The sequence below is a fragment of the Caloenas nicobarica genome, chromosome 3, assembly GCF_036013445.1.
Source record: "Caloenas nicobarica isolate bCalNic1 chromosome 3, bCalNic1.hap1, whole genome shotgun sequence".
Taxonomy (NCBI): Eukaryota; Metazoa; Chordata; class Aves; order Columbiformes; family Columbidae; genus Caloenas; species Caloenas nicobarica.
In genome coordinates this window covers 22367169-22378849 of record NC_088247.1, presented here as the reverse complement: position 1 = coordinate 22378849, position 11681 = coordinate 22367169, and the positions used below count along the sequence as shown (strand labels likewise).

Sequence of the window (11681 nt, the reverse complement as noted above, 5' to 3'; positions counted from 1 at the left end):
TTCTGAACCTGAGGAAGGAAAACTTGAATGAGTTCACTGTCACCAGAGGACCATGAAGCAAAAACATCACACAACTGTGAAAGACAAATGCAACCTTCAGTGAAGCAGAGCTATTTTCCAGTGGCAGGAAGGAAGTACTAGTGTAATACAAGGTACTGAAAAGACTTTACATGAAATACCATGTATGACTCTAAGCCACCAACATTTAAGAAAAATAAATTCAAGTGGGAAAAGTGGCGAATAAAAAGTATTAAGATGGCTAAGAAAATAGAAGTGCAGATTGATTTGTACTCGTGAAAATGCAAAAGAGCCTCCAGAGGTAAAAAAATAATTATGCAAGATAAAAAGACAATAATAACACAAGAATCAATTACTATTAAGTTGGTGCAAAAGGAATTGCAGTTTTTGCATGTTGAAATTTGCCACAGTGATACTTAATATGTTGCTGAGAAAAAAAAGAGTTAAAGCACTGGACAATCTACCTATTGGATGTCCAACTGCAACTTGGTCAGCACTGTACAATGTAACAACCAGTCTCAGCTACCTCATCCCAAAGCCTCCTAGTTTTTTTCATATTTATTTCTTGCGATTCCTAGGCAAGGCTACTGCTGCTTTCCAGGATACACTTTCTTCCTGTAAATATGACTCACAAGACAAGATGATCAAGCTCATTAGATGTTCCACGTTTACTCTATGCAAACTACTTCTCTGTACTTTTGTAGTTTGCCTGCATGGCTTTGTTTTTCAAGGTATCAGTTATCACCTTGATTTAGTCTTAAAATATCCTGACAGCAGAACTGCACAGTCCAGAAATGTAGGAAAGTCAACCCTCTACCTTCTACAAAATTAATGCTTTCTAAGGTATATTTTTTTCCCCCAGTTGGTGCAAGCACCATGCTTAAACTTGAGTGAGCACAGCTTTGGTGACAAAATGCAGTGTTCACATGGTAAAGTGCTGTTGGCTGCAGAAGTAGCAGAGCGGGAGAGGGAAGTTGCAGACCTGTATAGCAGTTAAAAGTCAGGCCAAGCAAGCACCTGGAGCTGCCACAATCAATTATCAGTACTAAAACAAGGCGCATCCTCACAAGTCTTCTCAGTAAATGTCAGAGAACATACTGGTGCAAACAGTGTCGGCCTATACAGTGCTCTCATGTGAACTAAGCATTCAAAGGAGCAGGAGCAGCTAAAAACAGAATCATAAGAGGAAATAAATATTTCAGACCAGAAGCAATACATCCTTTATCTGATAAAACTAGTATTAAATTGCCACTCTCGCTGTTTGGGTCATATCCTTAAAAACTCAGAAGTGATCCCAGCTGACTCATTGAACATACAGGCACAGAGACAGCAGCAAGCAGGGACACAGTCTTCTCCTGGCTTTCCTCTTTGGGGACACGTAAGCTGTCCCCACTCCTTTCCTGTCTGCCACCCCAAACACTGTTATGGCCTTGCACATTTGCTGCATCATTACCTTTGTCATCCCACCTCACCCAGCACTGCTTTACTTACAGAAAAGATGAAGGCACAGGAACACTTGTTTCTGCTCTGTGGCCCTACCACTAACAGAACACACTAATTAGTCAATCAGATCCAGAGCACGCAATGTCTCTTCCAACACTGAAAACCCACCCAGGGGCTGACAACTAGAGCAACTGGCATAATTTACTTAATTAATGACCATCACTTATTTTTTGTTCCAAATTATCAACTTAAATACCAGTGCCATGACACAAGATCAAAAGACTGTAGTTGCTGAATAAGACTGTCAGCCTAAGTGTGCTCTAATACCTTCCTGGGAATATGGTAAGAACTTCTAAGTAAAATGTATTTACCTATTAATGGAAAATATCTGAATAGCAAAACATTAATAACATTTAAATCCCCTTTACAGATTTACAAAAAAAAAAAAAGGACTTTATTCATACAAATACTATTACGCATTGTTCTTCTCATCCCAACCTGTACCCACGCACATTCCACAGTTAGTGGAGCTTTACGCATGAATGTCTCACTTGTGCTTCAATTAATCTTGGGGGACTTCACCGCAGAGGCAGCTAGCAAAATTAACACCAGTCAGTTGCTTACACAGTGAATTCTTACAAGAATGGTTACAATGCCAGTAATGATGCTATTTTCTTTTAACTCACTAATGCTAAAAAGCATCAGGAATTCATTCCTGCAAAGCACCATGCAAGATATGCATTTAATGCTTGGAATTGTATTTTGTTATTTAGCAATGAGGCAAGTTGTTGTTGTTGTTGTGGGGTTTTTTGTTGTTGGTTTTTGTTTGTTAGTCTGGGGTTTTCTTTCTTTGGTTTTTTAGTTTGTTTTTAATTTAAGGTGGCTCATGCTAAGCTATGAAGTGTTATGTGGTACCGAAGTGTCTTCGCAGTTAGAGCCTAATGCAAAAACAGACCACACACTTCAAATACACAAGCTAGAAGGGTCATTTCCAAGTGATGCTTTCTAACCATTTTTAATACATACTTAAATATAGCATAGCTTCTAGTGTTTTAGTCATTAACTAAACATGCTTACATTAATAATTTTTTAAATGTTGGTGAAAGCGCATTAGTTTACAAGGTTTCATAGTTACTTCCTTGGATATGACAGTACATTTGCCAAGTTTAACAGAATATTTAAAAATAAACAAGTCATCTTTTTAGTGCATACACTGCAAAAACTGTTCAAGCTACAAATAGCAAGTAAAAAATAATAGTCATTAATTTCATCAGTAAATAAAACTCATGGTAGACAATTATTCAATAAAATACTTTTATTTATGCAGACAGTCTAAATATGTTCTACCATTCAAAAAACATTATATTGTACAAGAACAGACTTGAATTTGCTTAACACTTCTAAATTCACTTCAAGTGGGAGTCTCCCTGAGGTTAAGAAAGGTGTCTTGTAACTGCACATGGCATCAATATTTAATCAGTGTTATCAGGAAAAAGTAAAAAACCTGAAAGAATTGGACACGAGTATTTAGCAGAAGGGCCCAACGGTACATGCTGAAAACTATTAGACAAAGACATCACTGTGGTAATGTGAATACTGCAGGATCATGACCAGTACTGCGAGTAAGAGTAAATCTGATAGAAAAATAGGTGGGTGAGAAGGGAAGTGAAAACAGGTTTTAGAAAAAACATATGACAGGATACAAATAGAGGCAAACACAAACTGTGATTTAGGAATGCTGTATGAAGACACTAAGAACCAGATGCCTGGCCAGGGTGTCTTAGATCAGACATTTTTATTTAAAACAAACAAACCAAACAAACAAAAAAAAACAACAAACAAAACCCAAAACGAACAACGAAAAAACCCCACAACACCACACTGCCACCATAGTTTGTTTCTTTTTTGTTGTTGGTTTTTTTTGGTTGGTTGTTTTTTAAATTAAAAAAAAAAAAATATTCAGCCAGAAAGGTGACACAAACAGCACTCCTTGAATAAGCCTGTCCAACAAGAAAGCAGGATGAAGTCTCCAATAGTCACTTAAGGCAAATGAGCAATTCACTCTAAAACATATTACGCAATAGTTTTCAAAATCAGGCAGCAGCAGCACACGGTGTGACCTGATCCAGCCACTCCTGAAACTCTGAATTTTTAAACATCAGATTGCAGATGAGGCCCAACAGGACTGGGATTAGTTTCACATTAACAAAATTTATAAATAAACTATGGCAAGTGTACCTTTGGGTTGAAAAGCAGCACTTAGTTATAAGAGTAATTAGACACCAAAACTCTCATTTAGAGAACTTTTCAGTCTTGTTTCAGAGGAACGAGACAGTCATCCACAATCATAAACCAGAAAATCCTCTTGAAGGGAGCTGCCAAAAGGCAGTAAAGAAAACACTGGAGTATTAAAAAAAAAAAAAAAAGGCTCTGTGTAACATAACTGGTAACTCCAACTCTAGGCTATCAACATAAAAATACAGACAACTTTTCTTCTTCATGTCCTGATATATTTCTAGCTGAACTGTAAAATCCCCTCGCCCCTCAAACCGAAACAGAAATAAAATGAGTGTTCTTATTTGCTTTATTGCATAGCTTTTGTTCCAGCAGGTCTAGCAGTGTTCAGGTTAACGGACACTCTTAGGTATTTGTAATTATAAAGTAAGATGTGCAAAAGGTTTGAGGCATGCCGTAACAGTCTTTGTGTCAAAAATCTCACACTGAGATGCATACTAAAAATATTGCCTTATTATGATAAAAGTTCCTTTTAATGAGAGATTTAAAATGCACTTAATAACACAATAACACAAAATATTAAACTTTAGAAGTCTGGTACCACTGACATAACTATCCATCTGCTTGGACCACATCTCAACTATTTTTTCAGCCCCAAATTCACTACTGAGCCAAATCCTCCACATTGTTTTATTTTAGCACATAGAAACTTCACCTATTTTAGACAGCCACTATAAAAATTACACACTTGGCTCAAACTTATTGCCCTTCTGATGCTTCCATTTTATGCTATGATTCTTCAGAATTCTGCAGCAGAGATTTTTATAGTTATTACCTTGTTTTATCAAATCCAAACCTTTAAGTTTTAAGCTGCATAGAGCACACCATCATTATGGCATCTGGTAACTTATCCTCTCCCTTCCCTCCTGGAACTCCTGTAAGTGAGATTTGCATTCTATAAGAAGGGCATTTGGATCACATTTCTGGGTTCTGTTTCTGAGGAATTCATCTCCCTGCTTTCTTCTGAAGTACTTTCAACATTACTCTCCCCCACACAACCCCTCAAGAGAGGTATGTAATTTCAACCTTTAGAGAATCCTTTTTTCTATAGGATGGCATCCAGACAGGTAACACCACCAAAACACTGCAACCTCATTCTGGCCTGCTTAGAAATAAGAAGGTAGCATAGAATGTATATTTTCTCGATTGAATATCAGCAGGATAACACAGCATTGCTGTGTTAAATTATTATGGCCCTCTCAGCCTAGTTTTGAATGGGTAATTTCAGATATTCACCACTTCATCATTATCAACAAGATCTGAGTATGCCTTTGTGACCTAACAGTAAGAAGTTTCCTCTCCCTCACAGGGCAGCTCTTCAACTCTGTGCTCACACAAAGTGAACTGGGGAACATAGCAACCTGACCACTAGCTTCCTCCCTTCACTTGGAATAATTTTTGGTGGGAATGTCTTTGATTTTAACAACATGGGGTTGCTTACACCAAACAGTGCTTCCCTTCCACATTTAAAACAATATGCTCCATCATAGATCAGTACACAAAGCTTTAAACACATGCCTTCACCTGAAATTCTTCACATCTTGGGCTTGCCCGGTCTTATTACTTTGGAAAATAAAACTGTGTAGCAGTCACATCACAATATATGACAAAGTTTCAAATGTCAGGCTTTTTATCTCACTAGTTCAGCATGTCAAAACTAATTACCTTTGTTATTCTCCTGCCACTAGGCGTCACTCTCTTCTAGCATGATCTTTACACTGTCATCTGCTGCCCAAAATTTCACCCAGGAACAGTCAGACCAATACCCTTAGTGGGAGAACATCCACCACAATTTGCCATGCCCCTATCTAAAAAACTACCCTATTCCTTAGGTCAAGGTAATATTTAGTGATGTGGCAGATAAAGTGCAAAGGATTGTTGGCATCACTTTGTATGTTCTTCAAAGTAAAATAAAAATACTAGAACAACTGAACTAAAGGAGGTGATTTGGGCTTTCCTCCAGAGGAGTCACCTCAGATTCTAAACCCCTCTATAACTCAGAGAATTTCCAAAAATGACGGGAACTAGCAAACTTTTCAAGAATGAAAAACAGTGAAACATTGTATCGTTGCCTCTTATATTTCACTAATTTCAAGTCCAGAAGCGAGCACTATGATTACCTACCTAGCTGGATCACCAGTATAGCGAAGGCTTGCATCTCCACATGCATGTTTGTGGTGGATATGAACTCCCCATACTGAGGGTAACCTGGAAACTACAGCTCACTTTGACAGTGAAGACTGAAACAATTATGTTCCTCAAGTGCACTTAGAAGAAAAAAAAAAAAAGAAAATAAACCCAGAAAAACACCATCCCAACCCCAGCCATGACTGCATTCTGCCACTGACCAGTTCAGCCACTTGGAATGATTTAATGGCACACAGGAACTAGGTACCCATGCATACCTAACTTGGGTCATAATTTATCTTAATAAGCAACTTACATAATTTCTAGTATCAGTGTCTCCAACATATGTGAAAGAGGATCTAAGCTAAACTTGATTCAAGCTGAGCTTAATAGACAAGTTAACCATAAAGCCACTTTGAAGCATTAGGATAAAGGATACCATTAGGGAGCATGTCACTCCTAGATCATCAAATACTGTCCAACCTGACAAAATTGTTGGTGTAATTCATAACTAAGAGGTTGAAAATCTTAAGTGTATGCACACATGAAACATAAACAACGCTTTTAAATACTTCTGATGCATACAGAATACTACCAGCAAGGAATCACTGTGTTAATGAGCTCCTTGCAAAAGCTTCCAGTTCATGGGCAAAGAGTTACTTTGCATTGTATTCTTCCACTGCCCTACTAGGAAGAAGCTGTTTCAGTGTTATATCCTCTTCTTTTGATGTGTTTCACTGTTAAAATTTCCATTTTCCGTTGCTTTACTTTCAAAGTTCCAGTCAGTTGGGCTGAGGAGTTGCTGAGTTTTTTTATATGTCCAGTATGGGTTAAGTATTAGTGTAACAGCAAATAAACCAGAGAATAAAACAATAAAATGAAGAAGTCCCAGATTTTCTATCACAGAATTCCAATTGAAAATACACACCCACCACATGTGGTAAGTAAGAATCATGCGGCAGTGAAACAGGTGGATCATCACCCACTGGTTTGCCTTCCAGAAAAAGGTATTAGCACAGCCAGCCTAGAAAAAACAAGAATAGAAAGTATGCAGAAGTGAGATTGTTACTTCAAGATAAGGAACAGAGGAATCTGTAGAACTAATGCAAATATCCAGCTTTCACATACACGCACTCTCAGGCATTTTTTCCATGTAGAGCTATGATATTCCACATGCATACAGCATCCCAAACTCAGAATGAATCTATACCATCTCACTATCCACATGCACACAGCATCCCACGGAAAACTATATGAAGTACTATAGAAATGTCATCACAACAAAAGCAGGTATAGTAACATGGATATCAGACGAACACAGTTCTGCTGAAAAGCTATCTAGACAAACCACACAGATTACCTATGGACAAGTGAGATGCATGAAAACTGTTACAAACATAATTTGAAAATGATCACATGCTTACCTTTAGAAGCATCCAGGAAATGCACGTTGAGGGAGTACTCATCTCCAGCAACATTCCCATCAAAGGCAGATAATGTCCAGATTTCACATTAATTACCAGACCAGCCAAGCCACCAAAAGCAAGCAAGTGATGAACTACCAAGAACACATCAAATGTTCTAAAAATAACGTTGGACACGTGAACAGCTACATTTTCAAGCAAGAAAAATCCAGCGGCTATTAAACAATTAAACCAACTCCACTTTTGCTGTGAATACACTTTGTCAGCATGGAAAACAGGATCTATGAGCAAAGCCCATAACCCAGAAACACAACTCTGAAGTCCAAACACACCACGTGTGACTGCCATGTTCCAAAACACCTTCTCCTTTGCATACAAGGCACGATAAGTGGTACTTATCCATGAAGACAACCAGTGAGACAAAAGAAATACTCCCAAGTAGATTAAAAAGCCAGCAGCTAAAAACGTCAAACGAACTTCCCATAAGAGGTAGTCCCAGTCAAAAATGGTCCCAAACATTGGATCATCATTTGTAGGATTCATTTCTTCTTTTTACAGAGCAAAGCCTTGCAAGGGGCTTGACACTTCTCACCCACACTAGTCTCCTTTATGCCTGTTCAGCCTCTGCTATTATGCAAATCAGAAACCATGAACTCTTCCACCTGGAACAAGGAGAAAAAAAATAAGTGAATTTTAAGTCATCCACATACATAGCTTCTAAACCACAGAGAACTCACTTCCATGGCACTCACAACTTTGGTCCTGTTGCCATTAGGTACAGTCACCCTGAAGACAAGTAAACAGACAAAAAACCTTAAGCAACGTTTTTAAGATTAACAACTGGCCTGCAAAATCTGTACTAATACACAGTAATGTACTGAAACAAAAGCTGAAGAGGGCAAAGTAGGAGGGAAAGAAAGAGGAAGAGAAAATACAAGCGAATCCTGTTTTCTTACTTACAAAGTTTGTATTTCAACAGTAGTGTGCTGTTATTCTACTCCATTATTCTCCTGCTCCCCTGCTTTTCCCTCACTGATTTTTCCACCACTTCCTACAGCTTTAAGTGCAATTCAGGATCTCAAATACAGAGCCGGGACATGAAACTACTAAAACTTAATCCAGTAAGCAGGACCACTTACACAGAAAAGGGTTTTTAAGATCATATCTCAAAACAAGACTTTGCCATCAGTTTCTGAACATTAAACCTCCAAAAGAAAACATATTCCAAAAATGCATGAAGAATATGGAATGCAGACAAGCAACATTAATATACATTATTAACATTAGCATAATTAACTGAACAGCTCAGCAGTAAGTGCCTCAAGTTAGCTGAAACTTCTCAAACACACTACAGTTCAAAGCCAGAGAACTGTAGAGATAGAAAAGCCGGATAATACTGACATATTTGAACGCCGGCTGATTTTTATGAACTTTTGAGGTGATATCAGCATGACTGCTAGACTCTCTGCAGCCTGTAAATGCTCAGAACCACGATGCGTTTGGGAGTTCGGTGGGAGCTCAATGAAAAAGCCAGAACGAGTACAGAGCCCCTGGTGAGACGCTCCCGCCTTGCTCCACCATGACCGCGACAGCGCGGACCCTGCCGGACCTGCTCACGATGGGTTTCGCTCGCAGATGCCCCACTCCGAGCGGCGGACGGACGGTCAGTCCCGGCCCCAGGCTCCTACGCCCGTCCCACGGCTCCACACCGACCGACACGGACTCGAAGGCGGAGGCCCAGCAGCTTCCCCTCCGCCACCTCCCGGGAGAAAAACGGGGTGAAACACATTAATCCACCGGCACGAACAGGCCCTGAACAGCGCAACCCACCGCGGCAAGGCTCGGCTCCGGCGGGGCCGCGGCGGCTCCTCCGCCCGCACTCGAGCACCGGCGGCTGCACCGGCGGCAGCACCGCCCCGGCCCCGCCCGCCCCGGCCCCGCCGCCGCGACTCCCTCACGCAGACCTGCGGTGCCGGCCCCGGCGCACAGACCTCGCTCGCACCCGCCGCTCCTCAGCGATGGCGGCCCGGCCCTTCCCGGCTCCGGGACTGCCCCGGGCGGCCAGCCGCCCTCCCCGGCCTCCCGGGAGCGCCCGGTCCGGTCCGACCCACCGCGGTTCCCACAACAACCGCCCTCAGCTGGGCAGCCGCCATGCGGCCCACTGCGCATGCGCCAGGCTCCGCCGCGGCCGGCCCGCACGAACCACCGCGCGCCTCAGGGGGAGGCGGGGCGCGCCCATACCACTGGGGCGGGGGGGAGGCGGCAGGGCCTCAGACAGAAAGCCTGGTCCCCTCCGGGGGGGGGAGCCTTGTTTACAAGGTGGTTTTCCTCGCGTAGCAGGAGGCTCATCACCACCTCTGAAAAGTTCATAACATTTAACAGATGCCTGTTCAACAATTAAAAAAAAAATTAGCAGCAGTGATGCCATAGCCGGTACCTATACCTATAATTATGCAATTTCATTAGCTTGGAGAAGAGGAGACTGAGGGGTGACCTCATCAATGTTTATAAATATATAAAGGGTGGGTGTCACGAGGATGGAGCCAGGCTCTTCTCGGTGACAACCAACAGTAAGACAAGGGGTAATGGGTTCAAGCTGGAGCACAAGAGGTTCCACTTAAATTTGAGAAGAAACTTCTTCTCAGTGAGGGTGACGGAACACTGGAACAGGCTGCCCAGGGAGGTTGTGGATTCCCCTTCTCTGGAGACATTCAAAACCCGCCTGGACGCCTTCCTGTGTAACCTCATCTGGGTGTTCCTGCTCCGACAGGGGGATTGGACTGGATGATCTTTCGAGGTCCCTTCCAATCCCCAACATTCTGTGATTCTGTGATTCATTAAAGCCAGCAAATTATTAAATTGATGTCACAGAGGTCTGCTACATGATTCTTGCCATACTTGTGAAAATTGATCTTGTCATCCCAGTGACTCAGCCTGGCTGGGTCTCGGAGCATCGCTGGGCTGGTCCACTGAAACCAAAGGGAGCTGAGCTCCTGCCCCGTGCCCGGGGTTTAGCTTGGCAGCGGCTGGCAGCGACTGCAAGCTCAGTCCCATAGCAGACCAGGTAATTCCACCAAAAAGTGACCAAAAAAAAAAAAAAAAATCTAGCCACAACATCGGTTACACAAAGGATTGGCCCAGAACAGCCAAAATCCTAAGCTGGGTCTCCTCGTGGTGAGAGACCTGAGCTGGGAAATGTGCCCTGAGGTGTGACGGCCGCTCGGCTCTCAGCCGGGGACAGGGGTGTGCCGCCATTCCCTGGGGAAAACTGGGTCCTGCCACAGTAGCAGGATAACTGGGCAGGAGGGGTTTTGTGCGTTTGCTTTTAATTGCTAATGTGACAACCCCGACCCCCACGGACTCTCCCCAAGCTCTGTGAAAAGTACCGTCTGTTCATGTGACACCTCAGGAGTTTAGATATGCGCAGCCAGGCTTGGCTGTTTATGGGAAACGCCTGCAAACAAAATCTACTGCTTGTATCTCCATTTAACGTGCTGGGTGTGAGGCACTACACCTTCCCTCCCAGCTCCGCTGCAGACAGCCCCAAGGGACACCAGGGTTTGGCTGCAGCCGTGCCCACACACCCAGACACCACCTGTGTGCCACCGAGGTGAGTCACACCTGAGCACACCTGCCACCTCACCACCAGTAACCTCTGCCTGGGAGGCCCAGCTCGGCAGTAAACGCAGGGCAAGAAATTTCAGCTGAAATAGTTGTTTCAAGCAAAGAGCACACTGATGATCAAGTGATAGAGGTCCTAATGACACAGGCCAGCAAGTTGGTCTTGTAGACAGAAGGATTCATCCTTGCACAAAAGCAAGGGTAAATTGTTTGCAAAGCTTTGGGGTATGGTCAGAGCCATTTACTGACTCTGAAGGGGAAAAAGTGCTACAGGGCCTGAGAGATGCTAAGTAGAACTTTAGGAGGAGTTGTCACTTGCGAAGTGCTTCCTAGCTAGTGGTGGATATTAATTTAATAACCTCTGTTCCCTAACAGATGCCAGGCCTCCCCTGGGTAACATTAAAAGGATGAGAAAGATGAACAAGCAAAATCTGGGTGAGCTATTGTTGGAAGAAATTGCTTTCCCAGGTAACATGATGAGGCTTATGCACCAAGGGCCTGTGTTTTAGCTCCATCTGATTTTATTTTTCCTGTAGCCATCTTTAAAGAATATCTTTAAATTGTAGTACTTCGAGGCAGAAAGTTTTTTTACTTACATATAAGGAACTGCAATCGTGCTGTAGAAAACAAGATCACAGGAAAGCTCTTGTCTTTCTTGGGGATTTTCCTTCTCTTTGCTGCCTTTCTTGCCTTCTCAAGCGAAATCTAATTTTTTAATTACTACCAGGCTTAGCCATGATGTAATAGTTTTGC

The 11681-nt window shown here is 42.3% G+C and overlaps 1 protein-coding gene across 2 annotated transcripts; it reads right to left on the bottom strand.

The window, feature by feature from the left end:
* Positions 1 to 2793: 2793 nt before the first annotated feature.
* On the bottom strand, positions 2794 to 9481 carry CLN8 (CLN8 transmembrane ER and ERGIC protein). 2 transcript variants are annotated; one of them, XM_065631441.1, is made up of 3 exons: positions 9272 to 9481; positions 7308 to 7969; positions 2794 to 6907 (listed from the first exon to the last, which is right to left on the bottom strand). In XM_065631441.1, exons 2-3 carry the CDS (start codon positions 7848 to 7850, stop codon positions 6593 to 6595), a joined length of 858 nt encoding a protein of 285 aa, XP_065487513.1. In that variant the 5' UTR covers positions 7851 to 7969; positions 9272 to 9481; the 3' UTR covers positions 2794 to 6592. The 2 variants fall into 2 exon arrangements, with proteins under 2 accessions (XP_065487513.1, XP_065487514.1); XM_065631442.1 differs by having other exon boundaries at positions 9299 to 9481.
* Positions 9482 to 11681: the final 2200 nt, after the last annotated feature.

Bases quoted from the DNA above. Each gene is read 5' to 3' on its own strand.
- CLN8 (XM_065631441.1), bottom strand. From the start codon at position 7,850: ATGAATCCTACAAATGATGATCCAATGTTTGGGACCATTTTTGACTGG. The intron at 6,908-7,307 runs GTAAGCATGTGA...TGTTTTTTCTAG, and splicing joins TTTCCTGGATGCTTCTAAAG to GCTGGCTGTGCTAATACCTT.